The sequence below is a fragment of the Mastigoproctus giganteus genome, chromosome 6, assembly GCF_048544385.1.
Source record: "Mastigoproctus giganteus isolate SK-2022 chromosome 6, ASM4854438v1, whole genome shotgun sequence".
Lineage (NCBI taxonomy): Eukaryota > Metazoa > Arthropoda > Arachnida > Uropygi > Thelyphonidae > Mastigoproctus > Mastigoproctus giganteus.
In genome coordinates this window covers 79,066,475-79,090,270 of record NC_143580.1, presented here as the reverse complement: position 1 = coordinate 79,090,270, position 23,796 = coordinate 79,066,475, and the positions used below count along the sequence as shown (strand labels likewise).

General features: G+C 39.3%; 1 protein-coding gene across 2 annotated transcripts in view; it reads left to right on the top strand.

The window, feature by feature from the left end:
• Positions 1–23,796, top strand: part of LOC150084428 (DDB1- and CUL4-associated factor 13) — a 175,960-nt gene that overhangs the window by 58,586 nt on the left and 93,578 nt on the right. For both annotated transcript variants that reach the window (XM_090375218.1, XM_090375219.1), the window contains one exon: positions 8,312–8,467. In XM_090375218.1, coding sequence (XP_090231344.1) covers positions 8,312–8,467 — 156 coding nt within the window. The remainder of the gene's footprint in view (positions 1–8,311; positions 8,468–23,796) is intronic.

Sequence of the window (23,796 nt, the reverse complement as noted above, 5' to 3'; positions counted from 1 at the left end):
ATGGCTTTCCTTTCCTCAGAGTGCAGTCAAGGTTTACTTGGATTGCAGCAGCTTTCTTCTGATTAAAGTGGGCCCTGGCACGGGAAAAGGCAATTCTGTCTTGACTGCCATTCGTAAGCTTCCATTTCTTGTATAGGGCTTGTTTCTTTTTGAAGATGTTGAGGCCACAGTCCACCACGATCTGGAATGGGGAGTCACTGTTACTTGTTTGGTGGCAGCATAGTCGGTGATGGATTAATCCAGTTGGACAAGAGTGTCACTGCGAGGCTGAGGTCGCAGTTAATGAGGACATCCCAAGGAATGTAGGATGCTGCTTCTACACAGAGTTGAGGATTAAGGTATTTAGGTGCTGAAACATATTTGACTATTTTGTTGTCAGGGGTGTTGAAGTTTGGTACCTCCAATGATGTGGGGCACCTCCGTAGCCAGGTGGGAAGGAACAGCAGTGCATAGCACACGCTTCTTGATTAGACCGGGTTCGAGTCCGTCACCACCGAATATGGAGGATGCAGAAAGGTCAGGGAATGACCACCGCATAGCCCGGAGCAATATGGCCTTAGTTGCTAATGCTCCTAAAAACCAAAACAACAACAACCTCCAATGACCATGTCAAGACTATAGGCTAGTGATTGGACAGGAAGAATGATGGGATCGTCCTCAGCTGTGCATGGTGTTGAAGAAAAAGCGAGATCCAGTAGGTTCAGTCCCCTGGTGGAGTTCTCATTGACCCTTGTCATGTCAGTGGATTTGAAGAATTCACAGAGCCTGATAAAGAGGATGGCGGTTTGGAGACAGGTTAAAATTGCTGCAAATAAGGTGTTGTGTAGATGGACAAAGATGGTTTAAGAGCCAGTTCCCCAGACATTCAATCATTTTAATTGCAGGCCCTGGGGGGGGATACATGGAAGCAATATCAATGTAGCTGGAGTGGAAACGTAGTGAGACTATAATCGCTTTGAAACCTTGAGTTCTAGTTGAGGTCGAATGCTCATATAAGAATAGGGAGGTGTTATACAGTATGGCTACTCCACCGCCTCTAGATTGCTCCCTGGAGGTAGACAGCATGTGGTAATCAGCAATAGTTGAGCAGAAGCGTGTGTCTTGATTAGGTTGAAGGCCAAGTTTTTGCGAGGCAGACCACGTCAGCAACCTAAGAGAGGAAGATCTGTTCTGCTGAATCTAGTTTGTTCCAAATGGACCTGATATTTTGGAAGTACACCATAATGACAGGTGTATGTAACAAGATATGGAAAATGTAACACACTAATTTTTATTGAATCACTCAGTGCAACCCATGAAACAAATCTAACTTTGAATATGGCCCCTGTACGGGAAAAGGTTGGACACTATTGGTTTTAACAGATGTGAAAGATCCAGGTCAAATGTACAGTACATACTCCAGAAAACATTGAAAGAATCAGAGCAATGTTACAACAGTCCTTGAACATCTGTTGTTGTCAGTCAAGGGAATTAAACATATTGGAATGAAGTGCATGTCATATACTTCATATCAGTTTAAAGTTCTGTCCATATAAAATGCAAATAGTTCAGCAATTACTTGTTTGTGATTTGGATACATATTTGAATTTCTGCAGTTCTCTTCATACAGAAGGTGAATGGTAATCCAGACTTATTCAATTATGAGTGAAGTCCACATTCATTTGAATGGGTATATAAATAAATAAAATTTAATGTTAAGCAACTGAAAATCCACATCACTTTCAAATGCTAATGTTCAGCTGTCACAGTAACTTTATCCATGTATGTAAACATGCTGCAATAATTTATAAGAGAGGATCTTACCAAAAAGGAGTCAGCTTACAAAATGTGTGGTTTCAGCCGGATGAAGGAAGTGGTTCCAAAATCACATTGTCTTAATTTATTTATGTAAATTGGCCTCCAGACTTCTGTTTGCAACTTTTTCTATGGTGTTCCTTTAATTCCAAATCTATGTAAACCATTCATGTACTAGTGGGCGTAATAAAATGATCAATAATTGATTATATGCAAATTAGTTGATTATGAAATGTATAATAATCAAAGTAATCAAAATTCTACAGGTAATGGCATTTTCACAATCCGATTATATGCAAATAAGCTGAATTTGAAATTGACATAGTTGGAAACTATAAAAAAACAAATGATAGTGGCCATTTAAGGAACATCATTTTCAAACACAGGAGTGTAACGTAAATGTTTTTCCAATTTGCACAGTAGTCATTTCATTTTTAAAATGGGTAGTTGTTTTTACACAACTCTGTATAGGATGTCCAAATTACTCTTTGCATCCAGTTCCTTTGTAAATGTACAGTGGCAGACAAAAAACTGCATCACTTGTGAATTTTTCAAATAATGTGTTTTGTGCTGTATTGTGGGTTGCAGAAATGTTCGAAATGCATTTGTTAGATGGAATATCTCTGTGAATGAAATCCAATAAAAGACTCCATCTGATATACCTAATTGTCATAAATATTTTCCCAAAGGGTAAAATGTGTAATTAATGGAGATATGAGAAATTATGCAAATGGAATATGAGAAATTATGCAAGTGGAAATCATGACAACCAAACACATTTTATTGCATTTACGTGTACAAACTGAAATGACAAGTTAACGTAATAGTATTATGTACTGTAAATCAGCAAAATACGTCCTCAGTATTTTGTTGTTCCTCCTCGAGCTTCAGTTACAGCCTTGCAACTATCTGGCATAGAGTTAATCAACTTCTGGGTATACTGTTGCCCAATTTCGTGGTACTACACCCTTACAATGCTCTCCTGCAGCTGAATCCTACTTGTTTTTTTTTGGTAGTTGTTGGTGCATCGGCTTCTGTGGCCAAAATGCACCTCCCAAGGTTTTTGCAGTACTTTGATCCAAGCCCGAGGCGGGATTCGAACTCGTGACCTTTGGGTTGCCAGGCAGGCACTTTACCCACCTGGCTAGCCGAATCCTACTTGTTGGCTTCTTCTGAGCAATTTTAGACATTATGTACCAGCAATTTTCAATAGGGTTCAAATATGGACTATTGCCGGGCCAGTCCAACACTGGAATGCCAGCATTTCTGAGGTATGACTGCACCTTAAGGGAGAAAAATGAGGAAAACATTGGTGTATGTTTTAAGCCTTGTGAGACAAGAAGACAAACTAATCATTAAATCTAAATAGCATACAACTTATGAATTTTGCAGTGTGGCAAGGTGCTGAGTTCTGTTGAAAAATGCAGTTTTGGATGTCTGTGTGATGATCCCTAATAATGGTTTTTAGGCACTCCAAGATAGCAGTGTAGGTTTCTACATTCACCATTCTGTTAATAAACTTAATTTGCCCTACCCCTTTGCTTGTTATGCATCCCCAGACCATCTGACCAGCAGGGAATTTTACAGTCAGTGTTATGCAGTCAGGATGGTATGCCTCCGATTTTCGCCTTCTGACATATCGCTTGCCATCTGAGCCATGCAGGTTGAATTTCAGTTCATCAGAAAATATGGTGTCCCATTGCTCTTTTGTTCATGAAACATGAGTTTTAGCCTAAGCAAGTCACTTCTTCCTCATTTGTTGGGCCAACGGAGGCTTCTTCTTGGGCTGATAGGCATGCGGACCACATTCCAAACTATCCAAAGACCACAATCTTTGGATAGTTCATGCACATTTTCAACACCAGAGGCCATCTCAAAGTCCAGTTTTAGATCAGGAGCACTAGCATGCCGATTACGAAGTATTTGAAGGCATAACCGTTTCAAATATTGACCTTGGGAAGGCATATTCACTCTCTTACGGCCTGATCCAGGTCTTCTCTTCACATCACCAGTTTCACGCTTTAATTTCAGAACCCGGAATGTTGTTGACTGGTGGCAGCCTATTTTATCAGCGATAGCACATATGGAAAGGCCTTCCTGGGACAGAGCAACAGCTACACGCAGCTACACTTTTTTTTCTTGATGTCAACTGAACATATGGAGCCATGCTTACACATCCGCAAAACAGAATACTAATGAGCGTGTATACCCTTCCAATGCCGTATTTATAGAAATGGCTGATGCAATACCTTTGCTTTGTAACAAGCAAAATGACCGTAATCAAACAATATCTTATATGTTAAATAAATTTAAGGCTGAACTAGAAAACATTTGGAGTGACTGGATGGGTGAAATGGGAAGTGTGTTTTTTTTTTTTTTTTTTTGCGATGCTGTATGAGCTTGCTTTCTTGCATCATATGCCTCAACTAATGCTAATGCTTCACTACAAATGTTGTTACTTTTTTTAAGGTGATGCTGTTTTTTTGTCAGCCACTGTATCATAATAGCTGATCAGATTGGTCAGACAAGATCTCCCATTAACATATCCATGCTATGATTTCTGTATAACTGCATTCTTGTCAAGATATCCAGAATTTAAAACAAATACACCAACCGTTTAATTATAATGGTTTAATACTAGAAACTAAAATGTACCAAACGATACTACACTGTAAAATGATATATGCAAAAGACTGATTTACAAAATAAATATACAGTGAAATTTTAATATACAATAAAATATAAATGAATAAAATATTTAAAATACAATAAAGATAAAAGTGATAAAACATTGACTGAAGCTTTCGGAGGCTTCCGTCTCCTTTCTCAACAACAATGATGTTTAAGCAACACATCCTTAAGTAACAGGCTCACAGCACACGTGGTTGACCAGGCGCATGCTCAATATTTCTTCCATACGATCCAGAACCGGAAGCGGCTCAGAAGCGTGGAAATATAAAACGCTCATCTTTTGCCAGGACCACAGCTTCTAGTAGGGGGTGAAATCGAACACCCCTGTCCCTATTCATACTATTGTTCTCAGACGAGCCTATCCACAAACTCTCTAACCACTTACGGTCCCAGAACCTATACGTCCGGTCAAGGATGACAGCATTCACTGGGGAGACCTGATGATGTTTCTCCCAATAATGCTCAGCAAGGGCGGACTTATTGAACTCTGCGGTCTGTATAGCTCACATGTGCTCCCCCAGACGGTCTTTTAGAGAAAATTTAGAGAAATTCAAGCAGTTCTCATACTTTTCGGAAGCTTTTGATTTTGTTTGGCGTTCAGATTTTCAAAACAAGCTCCCATCTTATGACCTGTCAGTTGTTTTTTGCAATTGGATGTCCAGGTCTTTCTGACCATCCACTGTCAATGAATTTAGATGGCACTTTGTCTACAAACTTCTCCATTAATATTCGTCTTCTCTAAGGTTAAGTTCTTTCTTTTGTATAATGACTTTATTCCACTGAATGGAATTCCTATCTATAGTTTTTCTGATGATAGCATACTAAGTTCTACCTTCCAGCTTGAGAAACTTTGCTCTGCACACAGTTTCCACTTCTCAGTTATCCACCACCAATTCCTTAAATGCTGATCTCCAGGTAATTCTTCCATGAGGCAAAGAAAACTCAGTTAACTTTCTGTTTATACTTGGCATGACCACAAGGTCAGTTGGGTTTACAACTAATTTTAACAATGAATGTGTTGCTATGTGGGCTTGAACCACGACATATGAAAAGCATGTGTAAATGCACCCTCACACTTGCCTACGTAAACTTAGTTCTGCTTTATTACTTGCAAAGAAGTCTACTGCTCCATTACTTAACTTCGATGACACCCAGGCAGGTGTCTAGACAAGATCATATCTGTATTAGGGATTACCTTGACTTCTAATCTCTCTGTCTCTCTTAGCATAAAGACAGCATAGATATTGCATCCTCTGTATAAAATAAAACCTGAGTTTTCTTTTTCACTCTATGTATTACCTTTCTTCTAAACAACTACTCACTTTGTACAAATCTCAAATCTGCCCTGCCATGGAATTTTGCTTCTACATCTAGAGTGGTGCCCCGAAAACCTCTCTCTCAGATTTCCTTTTCACTCTATGTATTACCTTTCTTCTAAACAACTACTCGCTTTGTACAAATCTCAAATCTGCCCTGCCATGGAATTTTGCTTCTGCATCTAGAGTGGTGCCCCGAAAACCTCTCTCTCAGATTTCCTGACTTTATTCAAGAGAGCAGTCAGATTAATTAATGACCCATCTCTTATAAAGTCTCTCCACTCTGTCTCACCACTCTGTCTCACCAATATTTAGTTTCTGCTACATGCCTTTTCTGTAGATACTTCTGTGAGCATTGTTCTTCTGAATTGTATCTAATTCTCCCACTCTCTTCCAAACCAGCCTATACTTTGCCACAACCAGTGAACATCCTTTTGCCAACTTCAAACTCACTAAAAGCAACCTCCCTCTTCCTTATTTATCCTTTCTATTCCTGTTTTCTGAAACAACCTTACTTCACATGTATTTCCCAACATTTGAAATCTGCAGAAATTCAAATATAATGTGAATAAGTATCTTCTGTATTCACAGCCTTCAACAGCCTTCTGTATTCACAGCCTTTACTCCAACAATGGTTTAAGTACTAATGGTTCTAATGCTGTTTGTGTTTTAACTTAGTTTACATTATCAAAATGGTAAAATATTTAACCTATTTTACATTATCATCCTGCCCTTTCCATTGAAACTATTCATTCATTGGAAAGGGCAGGATATCTTCCAAACAGATAAGATAGCAAAAATTTAGCCAGTATTTCTGCAATTACAGCCGCAAGCTGCAATTGCAATATGCAATATATATTTTCAAAGGTTGAAAGAACGAGCCAAATGAAAAAAAATGAAATTTTCATCTGAAATTCATTTATAAAAGAGGAACCAAGTACAACCATTTCCAATGTATTTAATAGTGCCACTGGATCAGACAATATATATTACACCATGATACATTTAAACTGATTCCCCCTGCTGTATTCCCAGCCACATTGGGATTAGGGGAAATGATTTGGCTGACACCGCAGCCAAATCAGCAATCCCTAATAATAATCTCTGCCTGTCAGTCCCCTATACAGACTACAGGCAAATAATACACGAGAAGATACATTCCCAATGGCAGGAGTTGTGGAATGGACAGACTGGGAATAAGCTATACCGTATAAAGCCTTTAATTGAACCGTGGCAGTCTAGTCTGCGCAGGAATCGTAAGGAGGAAGTTGTTCTTGCCCGGACCCGCATAGGACACAGTCATTTAACTCATTCATTTTTGCTGAGGGCTGATGACCCTCCTATGTGTGAGTCTTGTGGCACAGTTTTATCAATTAGACACATTTTAATCGAATGTCCAGTTTTTAGCAGTATCCGTCTTACCGCTTTTAATCATCTGACTGAGCCATATACACTCAGTCAGATTTTATCCGACAATGACAATGTGTCTGCTATTTTTAGATTTTTAAAGTCAATAAATATTTTTACTCGTTTATAAAATCTACATTTTTCTTATACTTCTTGACATAGTGACCTAACTAATTAGGTCACTGAAAGTTTAAATTATTTTATAAATGACATGGTCTTGGCGCATTATAGCCTTAGTAGCTAATGCGCCAATAAAACCAAAACCAAACCAAACCAAACTGATTCTCTAGATATCCTGAATGTGATTATATAAATATAGTGAGAAGCATCCTGAATTCATAGAAAATTTCCTTTCTGTGAGAACTTTAAGAATATGATAAAAAGATTCACATCTACAATACATTTACAGGGGAATGGGTTCTTAAGTTACTCCAAGTAACTGTAATTAAGTATGTGTAATTCACCACATGAATTAGATTGAGCAATATCTCAAAGATATTTTTTTTTTTTTTTTTATCGTATGATGTGAGCAATATTTTCCTGCTTACTTCATGTATCGTGGCCATGAGGTCCAACCGGAGAGTACAGCACCATCGTAATATCCAAGCCTGAGGCGGGATTCGAAACCGTGACCTTTGGGTTGCCAGGCAGGCACTTTACCCACCCGGCTAGCCCGGTCGGCATCTCAAAGATTATATCACCTTCACTAGGAAGAACGAATGAATTTGAATTCAGAATGAATTTAGCACTTTTAAATTTTAATTTAAAAGGGTACTGATTAAAAAGCCAGCACAGATAATGATATCTATTTCTTCCTTTGTGTTTGTGGGTTCATAAAATTAGTTTTCAGCTAATTTTAAAAACCCTGCTCTCTTTGTTTAAACAAAAGGAGGACTAGAAAACATTGCATAATCTTCAAATTTAACTTTTAATTATAATCATCATGCAGGTGGTCATAAATGTAATTCATGAAAAGTTGGCAGGGGGGGGGACAGAATCTTTTTCTGAAGTGAATTTGAAGAGGTTTATAAATAAGAATAACAGAGTTCTATGTGTCTTATAATTTACACCTTTTTAAATTATTTTTACATTTCTTTGTTTAGACTGCACTGATGGGAACAGATCACCACAGAAGTGAACCCATATTTGCCACTTGTGGAGAAAAGGTAGATCTTTGGGAAGAAACTAGATCTGAACCACTGCGCTCATTTACATGGGGTGTTGATACAGTGTCTAGTGTAAAATTCAATCTTATTCAGGTAAGATGTTTTTAATTTGTAAAGTGCATGTTACCTTGTCTAAATTGTAATATTTTGCAGCAGATGTTTATAATCTGTAGTAGTGGTTAACATTCAGTTATAATTTATTATAATTATCATTTAATAATTTTGAATTTAATTTAAACACTACAACATTTTAAAGAGTATTGAATCATCTGCAAAGAAACGTTGGACAGCTGAGATATAGAAAATATATGAATATACAGGGTGATTCAATACAAGTGCGACAAACTTGCAGGAGGTGTAAGGGACACAGACTAATAGGAATCACATAGCATTGCAGGGTCCGAAATGCCTTCATCATGCGGGAGGTTGCGTGAACAAAGAAGCAAAGAAAAAGAACAGAAACAGCAACTCGTTAGTGTAACAGAAATCATTTTAATGACAAGTTTTACATTGGCAAAAAGCCATGCTACAGAAGGTGTTCGAAAGTTCGACCAGCAGCAGTCACACAGGCTTCACAGCACCACCGCATGGAATCCCTAACATTCTGGAAGATTACTGGCATGTCTCGAATCTCCCCGACAGCTACAGAGATGCGAGCGACGAGGTCTTCAACTGAATCAATGGGGGTCTCATACACCAATATCTTCATTTGACCCCAGCAGAAGTCCAGGCATGATAGGTCCGGCGATCTAGCAGGCCAATGAACTGGACTACCACGACCTATCCAGTGCTGTCCAAATGTAACGTTTAGGTGTTGGCAGACGTCATTGGTGTAATGTGGGGGAGCCCCATCACGCTGGAACCACATTGAGCGGCGCAACGACTGAGGAACATGTGCTTCTTCAATAAGTTCGGGCAGGACTTGCTGTAGAAAGATCAAGTATGCCCTACCGTCCAGACGAGGGGCAGAAGGTACGGTCCAATGAAGTGGTCTCCAACAATGCCGGCCCAAACATTGACAGAGAAACGGTGTTGAGTTGCACGTGTTCGCGTACCATGGGGATTCTCCAGAGCCCACAAATGGGCGTTATGTTGATTGATATTTGTTTAATCTAACAGTCTTATTCCTAATATAATTTGTTCCATTCTTCGTTGTGTAGTTCTCAGCTTCTCTTCCATTCTTTTGGTGAGTGCCCAAGTTTCACTTCCATAAGTGATGATGGGGAGTATACATTGGTTCATTATTTTATGTTTCTGACAAATTGGGATATTGCTCCTCAGTATGTGACTATATTCCCTGAATGCTCTCCATTCGAAATTTATTCTTCTCTTGACTTACAGCCATTTATCTTTATTATAGCTAATGACTTGTACAAGAAAAGTATATAAATCCACCAATTCAATTTCTGCTCCTTCAGTGATTATATCCCTTCCTGTGGCATACTTGTTCATCATTTCTTTTGTTTTAACTATATTCATCTTTAATCCAAATTCCTTACTAACTCTGCATAGCTGATTACAATTTTCCTCTAATTCTTTGGGATCATGGCTTATGATCACAATGTCATCTGCAAATGATAAATGGTTTAGGTACTCTCCATTCACTTTGACTCCTTTCTGCGACCAGTCCAATCTTTCCAGTGCCCGAAACATTGGCTTATGCCGCTGTATGAAGTCAAATGCCTTTCATAATCCACAAATGCCAGGCATAATGGTGTTTTATATTCATTTGCTTTCTCCATTAGCTGCGATATTACGTGAAGGTGATCCATTGTTGAGAATCCTAAAGCCAGCTTGCTCTTTTAGTTGATTCTTGTCAAGTATTCTTTCTTATCTGCTAGTAATGATCCTTGTGAACAACTTGTAGATGTGGGACAAGCTAATTGGTGTATAATTTCTGATTTATATCCTGTCTTATGCAGCAAAATTATGATTGCATTATTCCGCTCGCCAGGCATCATGCCTTTCCTAATGTATTTTGTGAAGAGTCTTGCCAGTTTCTTTGCCATATCTTTTCCTCCTAATTTTAACAATTCTACAGTAACTGCATCTTCACCTGGGGATTTTCTGATTTTTCATTTTCTTCAATGCAGTATCTTTCCTCATCAGGAAGGATATCAGGTATGTCATATGTGTTGCTAATTTGTGATCCATCTTCCCCACTGCTGATATCATTCCTTTGCTCCTTATATAATACTTTATAGTAGTCGTCTGCTATTTGAATTATGCCATGCCTTCTCTGCTATTTATGAGTACACCGTCACTATTCTTTAATTTCAGTGTCATTTGTCATTCTGTATTACTGCTCATGACTGCTGATTTAGGGCCTTTGTTTTCCCTTAATGCTTGTTCTACTTTTCTTGTGTTAAATCTTATGTCCTCTCTGAGTCTTTCTATTGGCTTTGCAGAACTCAGTATACTCAGTTTTGTCATTGGCAGTGTTTATCTTGCTCTCATTTGTCGTCTTCGGTTCATCATGACAAGTGTTTCTTGACTAATTTTTTCTACTTTGGATTTCTTTTTATCTATAGGTTTCTTGGGCTTTATCGCTTTCAGAAAGTTGTACTCCTCGTGGATATCTTGGTCCTGAAAGATCTGCCGAAGCTCAAATTTGTTCCTAAGTTCCAGTACATACTGTTTTTTCTCCTCTTCTATTATCTTAAAGACCTTCATATTATTTACTGAAGTCAGATTTTTTCTTTCTTTTCTTACATCTGTATCAAGTGTGCATCTTACCATTCTGTGGCCATGTCCAACATTTACCTTATTCAGGATGGTAAATTGTTCACATATCTTCTGTTAGTGAGGATAAAGTCAATTTCATTAGTTGTTAATCCATTTGGGCTCTTCCTTGTCCCCTTTCTGTTCACCCTTTTCTTAAAAAAAAAAAAAAAAAAAAGTGTTCATTACTGACATTCCTTGAGATTCTGAAAATTCTACGACCCTTTCACTTTTTTTTCATTTCGCCAACGAATTCCAAAATTTTCTATTGTTTCCATTTCTGTGCTGTTTTGTTTCTTTCCAACCTTAGCATTGAAGTCCCCCATAATGATGGTGTAGTGAGTTTTCTGTTCATCTAGAACTCTTAATTTCAGTGTACATTTCTTCAACATCATCATCATCATCATCATCATTATGGCTTGATGTTGGTGCATATATCATTATAACCTTTAGTTTGTACCTCTTAGAAATCCTGAATAGTAGTTATGACCCTTGGTGATGTACTTTTGAATTACAAAATGTTGTTTTTATATCTTTATGGACCAGAAAGCCAACTCCACCTTCACTCTTTTCACAGTTTCCATTGGTGTACAGCAGATTTTCACTTGATAAACTTGTAAGTGATTCATTTCTTCTTCTTGTTTCAGCCAAGCTGATGATATTCCAATTCACATTTTCTAATTCCTTTTTCAGCGCTGATATCCTATCTTCACCGGTGAGTGATCTTACATTGTAACAGACCAAGTTCGGTTTCCGTGAATGGCAGCCTGGTCGTATCCAGAGAGTCTTTGCACCCTGTTTCCATTCTGATCCTCTCTCTGCCATAAGAGGGAGAGTGAAAGCTGCTGGGGACTGAGGGCCACTTGTTTCGTCATGTTGTTATATTTAATGACGTGCTGGAGGGTTTGGTCATTTGCTCTTCACACTGACCTGGTCAGCGTGAAACACTGTACATGTTTGTTGCCACCAAAGTGACGTAACAGAGCTTACCAATGATAAAGTTTGCATGAATGAATTTTAGGGAGGCAGGCCAACTGGACTTCTCCTAAATCTTCTAAAATAGAAACATATTGGATCCATGACAGTGTCCGCTGACCGAGCTAGCCAGGTGGGTAAAGTGCCTATCTGGAAACCCAAAGGTTGTGAGGTTGAATCCCGCCTTGGGCTTGGATCAGAGTAAAATGCAAAAAAACTTTGGGAGGTGCATTATGGCCACAGAAGCCGATGCGCCAACAACTAACAAATAAAAAAAAAAAAAAAAAAAAAAAAGACACTGTCTGACAACATAGAGAATGCCTGTTCCTCTCTAAGCCCCCTATATGATATAGTCCACCCAAAATTTTTGTGTACATTGCATGCAACTAAATAGGTTTAAGCTCCTTTAGGATATGTTCTGTTAAATAAATTGTGAACACATATAAACCTTAAAATGGATTCATTGAGATTTAGCATTAGCATTAGTAGAGGCATTTGATGCAAGAAAGCAAGCTTATGCAGCATCAGCCAAAGGGAAAAAAAAAAAAAAAAAACACTTCCACTTCACCCCTCTGTTCGTTTGAAATACCTGTCCAGCTGAGCCTTAAACTTATTTAGGTTATCAACTTCCACGACAAGGGATGGAAGTCTATTCCACCAACCAACCACCCGCTGGCTAAAGGCAAATTTCCGCACGTCTATCCTACATCTGTCTTTTCTCAATTTTAATTTGTGCCCTCTCAGGTGATTATTCTGAGCAAGAGGAAGAATCCCATCAGCATTGAGCATGCTCAAACCATTCAAGGCTTTATACACCTCTATCAGATCACCTCGCCGGTGCCTAGTCTCCAGACACTGTAATTTGCAAAACTTAAGCCTTTCTTCTTAAGAGCACCCCTTTGTTCCATTCACTAATCTTGTTGCCCTTCTCTGTACTCATTCCAGCAGCTCTACATCCTTTTGAAATGAGGCCTCCAGACCTGTATACAGTACTCTAGGTGTGGCCTGACCATTGCCTTATACAAGGGAATAATCACCTCCTTATCCCTGCTAAAAAAATTCCTATATATCATTGACAATACACCATGAGCTACTCTTGCAGCCCATCTTCACTGCTCAGAGAACTTCATATCTGCCTGCACAACCACCCCCAGGTCCCTTTCATTCTCTACCACTGTCAGTGTAGTACCACAGAGTTGATACGTTGCTCTGGGGTTGCTGTTTCCCATATGAAGTACTTTACATTTGTCAATGTTAAACTTCATTTGCCACCTCTCAGCCCATCTGCTCAACCTTTCTAGATCCTGTTGCAGCAGCATAGCGTCGGTAGTGTCCTTGACAACCCTGCCAACCTTCGTATCGACTGCAAACTTGGACATTAAGCTTGATATACCATCATCAATATCATTTATAAATACAGAAAACAATAATGGACCCAACACTGAACCCTGAAGGACTCCACTGATAACATTAGTCGACGATGAGCAGTGTCCATTGATTACCACTCTCTGTCTTCTCCCACTCAATCACCCCTTTATCCATAGTGGCAATTTGCCTCCAATGCCACACTGCTCCAATTTATGCAGCAGTCTTCCATGTGCAACAGTATCAAAAGCCTTTCTAAGATCCAAGTATATAATATCAAAGTTATTCCCTGCATCCAGTTCTTTTGTGACTGCATCATAGTATCCAATCAAATTGGTCAGGCAAGACTTCCCTTTAACAAAACCATGCTGTGTCCGAGCTATAACTGAAGTCTTGTCTAGATGATCCTGCAGTGCTTCTTTAACCAGTGCCTCCATTAATTTTCCTGGAACAAAAGTTAAACTCACAGGTCTATAAGTACTTGTGTCAGCCTTTGATCCTCCTTTGTGAATTGGGGTCACATTTGCACATCTCCAGTCTGTGGGTACCTCCCCTGAGTCCAAGGAAGCTCTCATAAGTATGGCTAAGGGTTTGCTTACTTTCTTTGCTGCCTCCTTTAATATAACTGGATAGATCCCATCCACCCCAGGTGCCTTTCTTGTCTTTATCTTCAACAATTTCTCCTCCACTTTACTCTCAGTTATTACAAGATTCTCTAGCTTACTGCCATAGTTGAATACACCCCTCGCTGAATAACTCCTCATGTGTCAATGTCGATGCAAAATATTCATTTAGTTTGTTAGCTACCTGAGCAGGATCATCAACAGTTGACCCATCGATATCAAATGGTCCAATCTGATTCATTCCCTTCCTTCTAGAGTTTACATAAGTAAAGACCTCTTTGCTGTTTTTCTTTGCATTCCTTGCCAAAGATTTCTCGTAATCTGCCTTCGCCTGCCTAACATCCTTTGTAACTTGGTTACAGATCAACTTGTATCTATCATAGGCTTCTGTGTCACGTGTTAATTTGTATGTATCGCATGCATTTTTCTTCTCTGCCATATGTCTCATTAGTTCATCTGACATCCATTTAGGCCTAAACCTTGAACAATATTTCTTAGTTGGTATGTAAAGCCTAGTAGCTTCCAAGATAAGTTCTTTGAATGCTTTCCATTTTGAATTTGCTGTTGGTAACATCATCAGTTGGTCCCACTGTATAGAATTTAAATACTGTCTCAGTCCATCATAGTCGCCTTTACGAAAGCAATAACCCTTTCCTTTACTCCTAATGGTAGTTACCTCTTTGAGTAAATCCCACTTCAGCACACTGTGATCACTTCCACCTAGTGGTTCATTTATCTGCAGATTGTTAATGCATGAAGAATCACTACTGATAATCAAATCAAGAGTATTACTCCCTTTAGTTGCCTCCCGAACATGCTGATGTAGAAAACAATCATCCAATAAATCCACAAAAGCCTTGCTAGTGTGTGGGTGACCAGCCCACAAAATTCTAGTCAATATCTGGGAAATTTAAATCCCCCATTATAAGACTCTCTGATTTACTGGCCCACTCTATTTCCCTGTACAGTTTCTTATTATACTCATCAGTCATTAGGCCTATAGCACACTCCTACTCTCAATTTTGATCTCCCAATGCTTATGTCACACCAAACTGACTCAACACTGCACTGTCCAGCGATGTCGACTGGCTTCACTTCCTTGGATTTTATGTTTTTTAACTAATAGCATAACCCCTCCTCCCTTCCTATCCTGTCTATCCTTTCTGTAGACGTTCTCCCCAGATTCCAGTTCTGCATTCCTTATATCTGTGTGACACCACGTCTCTGATATCCCAACAATATCTGCCTTTGATGTTTTGAGCAATACCTCAAATTCATCAAATTTATTTACTAAACTCCTAGCATTGATGTACACGCAAGTATACATGCACCTGTTTCTATTCTTTGCTACCCTAACACAACCCATGTGTTTACTTGTACTGCAATGACTCCCAGCAGTCTCTGAAATATCCTGCATCTTGTTTTTCAGGCTTCTGTTTATTCCAATAGAAGCAGTGCAAGAATCGCTACCGTTAATCTATTAGTCTTTGTCTTCCCCTAAGCTAGCAGTTTTCCGACCCACCTAACACTGTCTCGATAGCATCAGCAATCGAGGAACAATTTAAATTGTTCTGAACTATATAGAATCAAGATATGTATATATATATATATATATATATATATATATATGTATATATATATATATATATATATATATATATATAAAAAAAAAAACCTCTCCTATCTGAATGAATCCTTGACTGTATAGAATCATGAATTGCTTTCATCGTGGCCAAATTAAAATTAACTTCCACATCAAATAACATATATGGAGATTGCAAAGGAAATCTCATATACATGGTGGTCCATAAGTAAGGAAATATGTTTGACTGTAAATAAACACTATTTTAAATACAGTGTATGACTTATTGTGATCACTTTTGGGCACTTCTCAATTAATAACAATAACCAAAGAAACAAAAATGCATAGCTGTTAACCATTGTTTATTGAAGCAAAGTAGAAAAGCGTACATAAAGAGGTGGAAGTGAACAGAAAGAAAACATTAAAATACTTTAATTTTGACTGTCCAATATTTCTCAAAGAAATAGTGGACAGTCAAATTAAAAAATGAAACTGTCATAATGTTTCTGGAATTCTGTATAAACCATTAAAAACAAATAAAGAAAATATTAAAATTGAGAATTAGAAAAGGGTTAATGCTCTACTGTAAAACAATCAGATTTGTAGGAGTACAGATACAGTACTTTATTTCACAGATTGAGATGTTATGTAATCACTTCCACTGCACATGCATAAACCGAGATAAGACAAAAAAGCGATAACATAAACTTGAAGTGTTGATTACAATAAAAGTTTTTTTTCTGTGTATTGGTATATATCTGATAGGGACTTCTTAAAAGTAATATCATTATGAAATTGATAACATCCATCATCACAATGAGCAGTGTGCATTGTATATATTTTAATTCATGGTAGTGCAATAGAAAGAGCATACATAAACTTAATAAAAACAATAAAAAAATTTTACATTTGTTCAGTATGGGCTATTTTGATCTTTACAAAATTGTAATCTTTTGGGAAGAGAGCAATGTACAGCAAGGCAGAGTTCCTCGGAAATATTTGCAAATTCTCTAACTGTTGACTACTGAAACTCCATAAGAGATCTGCGCTTACTACTAAATACCTTGTCCTTTAAGAATCCCCATTAAAAGTAATCACAGGGTGTTGTATCCAGGGAGTGTGGTGGACCTTTAATGGAACTCCATCATCCAAAACATTGACTTGAAAACTTTTTGTGTAAGAATTTGAATAATTTTTGCATAGTGGGCTGGTGCTCCATTCTGTATAAAAAAGAAATTGTGAAAATTGATTTTGGACTGCATTAATGGAATAATATTTTCTTTAAGCAGTCTCAGTTAGCTTTCTCCTGCCGTGGTTCCCTCAAAATAAAATGGTCCGAGAACACCTGTCCAAATTTCATCCCAGGCTGTCAAGCCAGGAATATATAAATTGTTATTAAAGAATGTATGAAGGATGTTATGAGAGTAATAAACAGTTATGGTGATTAATTTATTTCCATTTAGTTTAAATGTGGCTTCATCAGTCCACAAAATATTGTCAACAATATCTGTGTTTGTAGCACTCTTTGCCAAAAATTTTTTGGCAAATTCCAATTTTCTCTTGGCTATCCCCATTCAAACTAAGTAATTTATCATTCTGTGTAAGCTTGTTTTAAGTATTTTATTAAGTACCAAACTTTTCTTTATTTGAGATTTTTTACTTCTTTCAATATCTTGGGAAGTTCCAAATTTGCAATTGTCTTTGAGATACAAGGTCTATCAGGTTTTGGTAGATTGTATGCTGTTCTGACTTCAGAAAACTTTTTCACGATTTCCTTTATGATCTTTATTGTGGGTGGTTTCTGTTCCTAAAAAAACTTCTTGAACTGATGTGCAACTTCTGCAGCATTTTCATATTTTGCATGCCACTTGACTATTTCAATCCTCTGTAAGGCTCATGGAACTTTTCCTACATTCAAATTATTCTTAATAAAAAGAAAGAATTGTAAACTATTTTTCAAATAATTTATACATATTTGCATTAGCAGTTATTCAAAATAGTTTCCTCATTTGTGGATCTCCTTATATAATTTAAAACAAGATTTCTGTATTGTAAACAATGGAAAAATTGCTGTATTGTAAACAATGGACAAAGAAAATCTACCATGGTTTTAACCATAAGATTCTAGGATTCCTCTACATTCATTCCTTTAATATACACAATTACCACTTGCTAAGCCAGAATAATGTATCAAAGATAGAGAGGAAGGCAACATTGGATAATGAAGTTCATTTATGCGAAAATTTATTTTATTTTTGTTACACAGAGCATTAAAAACTACGATAAATGAATTAGCTTTCGGCTGGGTGGCAGCCTTCATCAGATTAGAATACTTTGAATGGCAGTTGGAATAGAGATGCACTGCCAGGATGGTGCGTGAGGCACGTGGTTAATTGTTTGTTGATGTTTGTGGCTGTGACGTATGGTGGTGACTTGGCCAGCGTTTGTCTATGGACAGAATTACTGCTTCTGTGATGGGGTTAAGTTGACAACCACTGTTCCTGTTCAAAGCGGTATCCGAGCATTTTATACTTAACGATTCCAACCAGGTGCGCCTTAGGTAATGGTGGGCCTTGTCCACAACCACGACATCGCGGTGTGGGTCGATGTCATGGTGGGTTGTCCAGACATGCTCGGCAATAGCTGAGTGTTCTACATCCGCCAAACGGATCGCCCCTTTATGTTCTGAGAGGTGTTTCTCGAGTCGACGTCCAGTCTCTCCAACGTAGCAGCTCGTGCAGTCACGGCAAGAGATGCGATAGACCAAACCACTCTGTAGAAGGGTGGGGACAGGTGTTTTTATGTTGGAAAGGAGAGAACGCAGTTTCTTGCCTGGGAGTTGGATGCACTTTATCCCATGCGATCTTAGGATTCTACCGATCTGCTGTGACAGGTTGGGGTAGTATGGGATGAATGCCCTCGTGGAAGACTCGTCACTGTTGGTCGTCACGTTGTCGCGTGCTTGTAGATCACACCTGTTAAGGACGTCGATGGGGTAGCCACACCTCGTAAGGTCTACGTTGACTCTGGTGATCTCTTTGCGCCTTTCATCTGCAGAGCTGGGGTGTGTCCAGGCGCGAGTTAGCAAGGTTCGGGCGGTTGAGAGGAGGTGGCCCAGTGCGTGTGCTGACTGGAAGTTGGTAAATTGGCCCGCACACATAGGCTTACGATAAACTGCTGTCTTCAAGCAGGTGTCTTCGCGCCGGACAAGTGTATCTAGGTATGGTATAGAGTTGTTCGACTCCAGCTCAATCGTGAATTTTATGAAGGGCGACAGTGAGTTGAGGTGGGTTAGGAGTCGCTGACTTGAGTCTCTAGGGATCACTACGAACACATCGTCTACATAGCGACACCAAAAGGCGATGTGATCCGGTGCGTGTGTAAACGCACGTCCCTCTAACTCCTCCATCACGATGTTTGCTGTGACCTAGCTGACAGGGGAACCCATGGCTGTGCCATGTATCTGCTGGTAGATTGAGCCATTAAACATGATTGCACCCCCTGTTAAGCACAGTCTGAGGGCGGCGGAAATGTCATCAGGCGTCAGCTTAGTTCTGTCGCTAAGGGTTCCATCATTATCCAAGAGTTGTTTTGCGCAAGAGATGGCAAGTTCCACTGGGATGGAGGTGAAGAGTGATACGACATCGAACGATGCCATGACTTGATCTTGCGAGATGGATATAGTGCGGATCCTTTCTATGAACTCAACACTGTTGGAGACGGTGTAGGTGGACCATGACTTATGGAAGTGAAACTTGGGCACTCACCAAAAGAATGGAAGAGAAGCTGAGAACTACACAGCGAAGAATGGAACGAATTATATTGGGAATCAGATAAGAACATGGATTAGGTAGCAAACTCAAGTAAAGGACATTCTTATCAAAAGTAAAGAACTAAAATGGTCTTGGGCAGGACACATAGCTCGGAGACATGATGACAGATGGACTAAGAAAATAACAGAATGGTACCCAAGAGGAGCTAGAAGAAAACCTGGAAGACAAAGGCGGAGATGGATAGATGAAATTCATGAGTTTTTGAGTAGTAAATGGATGGCCAGTGCTCAAAACAGAAGGAACTGGAAAGTTGCTGGAGAGGCCTTCATCCTGCAGTGGATTGAAAATGGCTGATGATGACGATGATACCAGAAATATACCAACTTATAAAGTGGAAGTTAAATGATTTTGTGAAAAAGAAATTGTTGAAACTAAAAGTAAATAAAGCACCTGCGGCTGATGAAATCTATCCAGTTATATTAAAAGAAGCAGCAAAAGAGGTAAGTAAAACTTTAGCCGTAATTATGAGAATATCTTTAGATTTAGAAAAGTCCCCGTGAATTGGAGATGAGCAAATGTCTCCCATATTTGCACATCTGTATCCTCTAAAGGAGGATCAGAGGAAGGGGTGAGTAATTATGGAACTGTGAAATTGACTTCTGTTCCAGGAAAAATAATGGAGTCAGTGATTGAAAGAGTAATGCAGGACCATCTATACAAGAATGCAGTTACACAGCAGTCACATCATGGATTAGTGAAGAGTTGATCTTGTTTGACCCATCTGATTGGATAATACTGTGATACATTAATAGATGAACTCGAGACAAAAATAATTTGGACATCATCCAAATGGAAACTAATGGAAGTGCTGTGGCTCAGAGGAGAACTGAGGGGGGCAGTTGCCTTCTGAATCACAGCCTTTTAAAATGCACTGCTTGCATGATGTTTGTGGAGCATTCAGGTATGGGACATGATATTGCCACAGGGGATGTCTTTGTGTGTGTGTGTGTGTGCGATGCAAGGAGTGTATCGAAATCAGGCAACAACTCAGCGTTGTTATGGGCCTATATGAGATCTTGAAGGACAAGGTGGACGCCCTCAAAGGAACTAAATTGAGGGGCCCATCAAGCTTTCAGCTGCCCACATCAACGCCAGAGCTTGCACTTGGTCATCACGCAACACAGCGGCAACCCCCAAGGCAGAATGCACTGGTCCCACAGGAACTAGTAGTTGTTGGTGACTCTATTGTCGGGGAAACGGGGAATGCTTTGTAAAAAAGATAGGTGGAACAGGACCAGGGTATGTCTGCCAGGGGCAAAGGTTGATGACGTTGTAGAGCGGATATCATCTTTTAAGGGCACAAAAGGTGATATAGTTGTACAAGTTGGCACTAATGATATCAAGAGGAGGAGACCGGCAGAATTACTTAACAAGTACAGGTCACTGTTGCCTTGTCGATCAATTTGGCCCTGGAAAGATTGTGCAAATCTCGAGGGGTAGAATTTGGACTGTACTTGTTAACAGGAGGGACTGCTTCTACAGGGATGGGATACACTTAAATAGAAAGGATGCAAAAATATTTGCTGATGCTATCGAGGCAGTGTTAGGTGGGTCGGAAAACTGCTAGCTTGGGGGGAGACAAAGACCAATAGATTGACAGTAGCCACTGGCAGAGGTGAAAGAGATTCTTGCACTGCTTCTATTAGAATGAGCAGAAGCCCGAAAAACAAGATGCATGGTATTTCAGAGACTGCTGGGAGCCATTGCGGTACAAGTAAACACATGGGTTGTGTTAGGGTAGCTAAGAATAGAAACAGGTGCAGGTATACTTGCGTGTACACCAATGCTAGGAGTTTAGTAAATAAATTTGATGAATTTGAGGTATTGCTCAAAACATCAAAGGCAGATATTGTTGGGATATCAGAGACATGGTGTCACACAGATATAAGGGATGCAGAACTGCAATTTGGGGAGTACAACGTCTACAGAAAGGATAGACAGGATAGGAAGGGGGAGGGGTTATGCTATTAGTTAAGAAACACACAAAAACCAAGGAAGTGAAGCCAGTCGACATCGCTGGACAGTGCAGTGTTGAGTCAGTTTGGTGTGACATAAGCATTGGGAGATCAAAATTGAGAGTAGGAGTGTGCTATAGGCCTAATGACTCTGATGAGTATAATAAGGAACTGTACAGGGAAATAGAGTGGGCCAGTAAATCAGAGAGTCTTATAATGGGAGATTTTAATTTCCCAGATATTGACTGGAATTTGGGGGCTGGTTACTCACACACTAGCAGGGCTTTTGTGGATTTATTGGATGATTGTTTTCTACATCAGCATGTTTGGGAGGCAACTAGAGGGAGTAATACTCTTGATTTGATTATCAGCAGTGATTCTTCATGCATTAAGAATCTGCAGATAAATGAACCACTAGGTGGCAGTGATCACAGTGTGCTGAAGTGGGATTTACTCAAAGAGGTAACTACAATTAGGGGTAAAGGGAAGGGTTATTGCTTCCGTAAAGGCAACTACGATGGACTGAGACAGTATTTAAATTCTATACAGTGGGACCAACTGATGATGTTACCAACAGCAAATTCAAAATGGGAAGCATTCAAAGAACTTATCTTGGAAGCTACTAGGCTTTACATACCAACTAACAAATATTGTTCAAAGTTTAGGCCAAAATGGATGTCAGATGAACTAATGAGGCATATGGCAGAGAAGAAAAATGCATGGGATACTTACAAATTAACACATGACACAGAAGCCTATGATAGATACAAGTTGATATGCAACCAAGTTACAAAGGAGGTTAGGCAGGCGAAGGCGGATTACGAGAAATCCTTGGCAAGGGATGCAAAGAAAAACAGCAAAGAGTTCTTTACTTATGTAAACTCTAGAAGGAAGGGGATGAATCAGATTGGTCCACTTGATATTGATGGGTCAACTGTTGATGATCCTGCTCAGGTAGCTAACAAACTAAATGAATATTTTGCATCGACATTCACACATGAGGAGTTATTCAGCAAGGGGAATGCCAGAGGTGTATTCAACTCTGGCAGTAAGCTACAGAATCTTGAAATAACTGGGAGTAAAGTGGAGGAGAAACTGTTGAAGATAAACACAAGAAAGGCACCCGGGGTGGATGGGATCTATTCAGTTATATTAAAGGAGGCAGCAAAGGAAGTAAGCAAACCCTTAGCCATAATTGAGAGCTTCCTTTTACTCAGGGGAGGTACCCATAGACTGGAAATGTGCAAATGTGACCCCAATTCACAAAGGAGGATCAAAGGCTGACACAAGTAATTATAGACCTGTGAGCTTAACTTCTGTTCGAGGAAAATTAATGGAGGCACTGGTTAAAGAAGCACTGCAGGATCATTTAGACAAGACTTCAGTTATAGCTCAGACACAGCATGGTTTTGTTAAGGGGAAGTCTTGCCTGACCAACTTGATTGGATACTATGATGCAGTCACAAAAGAACTGGATGCAGGGAATAACTTTGATATTATATACTTGGATCTTAGAAAGGCTTTTGATACTGTTGCACATGGAAGACTGCTACACAAATTGGAGCAGTGTGACATTGGAGGCAAATTGCTGCTATGGATAAAGGGGTGGTTGAGGGGGAGAAGACAGAGTGGTAATCAATGGACACTGCTCATCGTGGACTAATGTTATTAGTGGAGTCCCTCAGGGCTCAGTGTTGGGTCCATTATTGTTTTCTGTATTTATAAATGATATTGATGATGGTATATCAAGCTTAATGTCCAAGTTTGCAGATGATACAAAGGTTGGCAGGGTTGTCAAGGACACTACTGACACTATGCTGCTGCAACAGGATCTGGAAAGGTTGAGCAGATGGGTTGAGAGGTGGCAAATGAAGTTTAACATTGACAAATGTAAAGTACTACACATGCGAAACAGCAACCCCAGAGCAACGTATCAACTCTATGGTACTACACTGACAGTGGTAGAGAATGAAAGGGACTTGGGGGTGGTTGTGCAGGCAGATATGAAGTTCTCTGAGCAGTGCAGACGGGCTGCAAGAGTAGCTCATGGAGTATTGTCAATGATATACAGGAATTTTTCCAGCAGGGATAAGGAGGTGATTATTCCATTGTATAAGGCAATGGTCAGGCCACACCTAGAGTACTGTATACAGGTCTGGAGGCCTCATTTCAAGAAGGATGTAGAGCTGCTGGAACGAGTACAGAGAAAGGCAACAGGATTAGTGAATGGAACAAAGGGGTGCTCTTACAAAGAAAGGCTTAAGTTTTGCAAATTACAGTGTCTGGAGACTAGGCACCAGCGAGGTGATCTGATAGAGGTGTATAAAGCCTTGAATGGTTTAAGCATGCTGATGGGATTCTTCCTCTA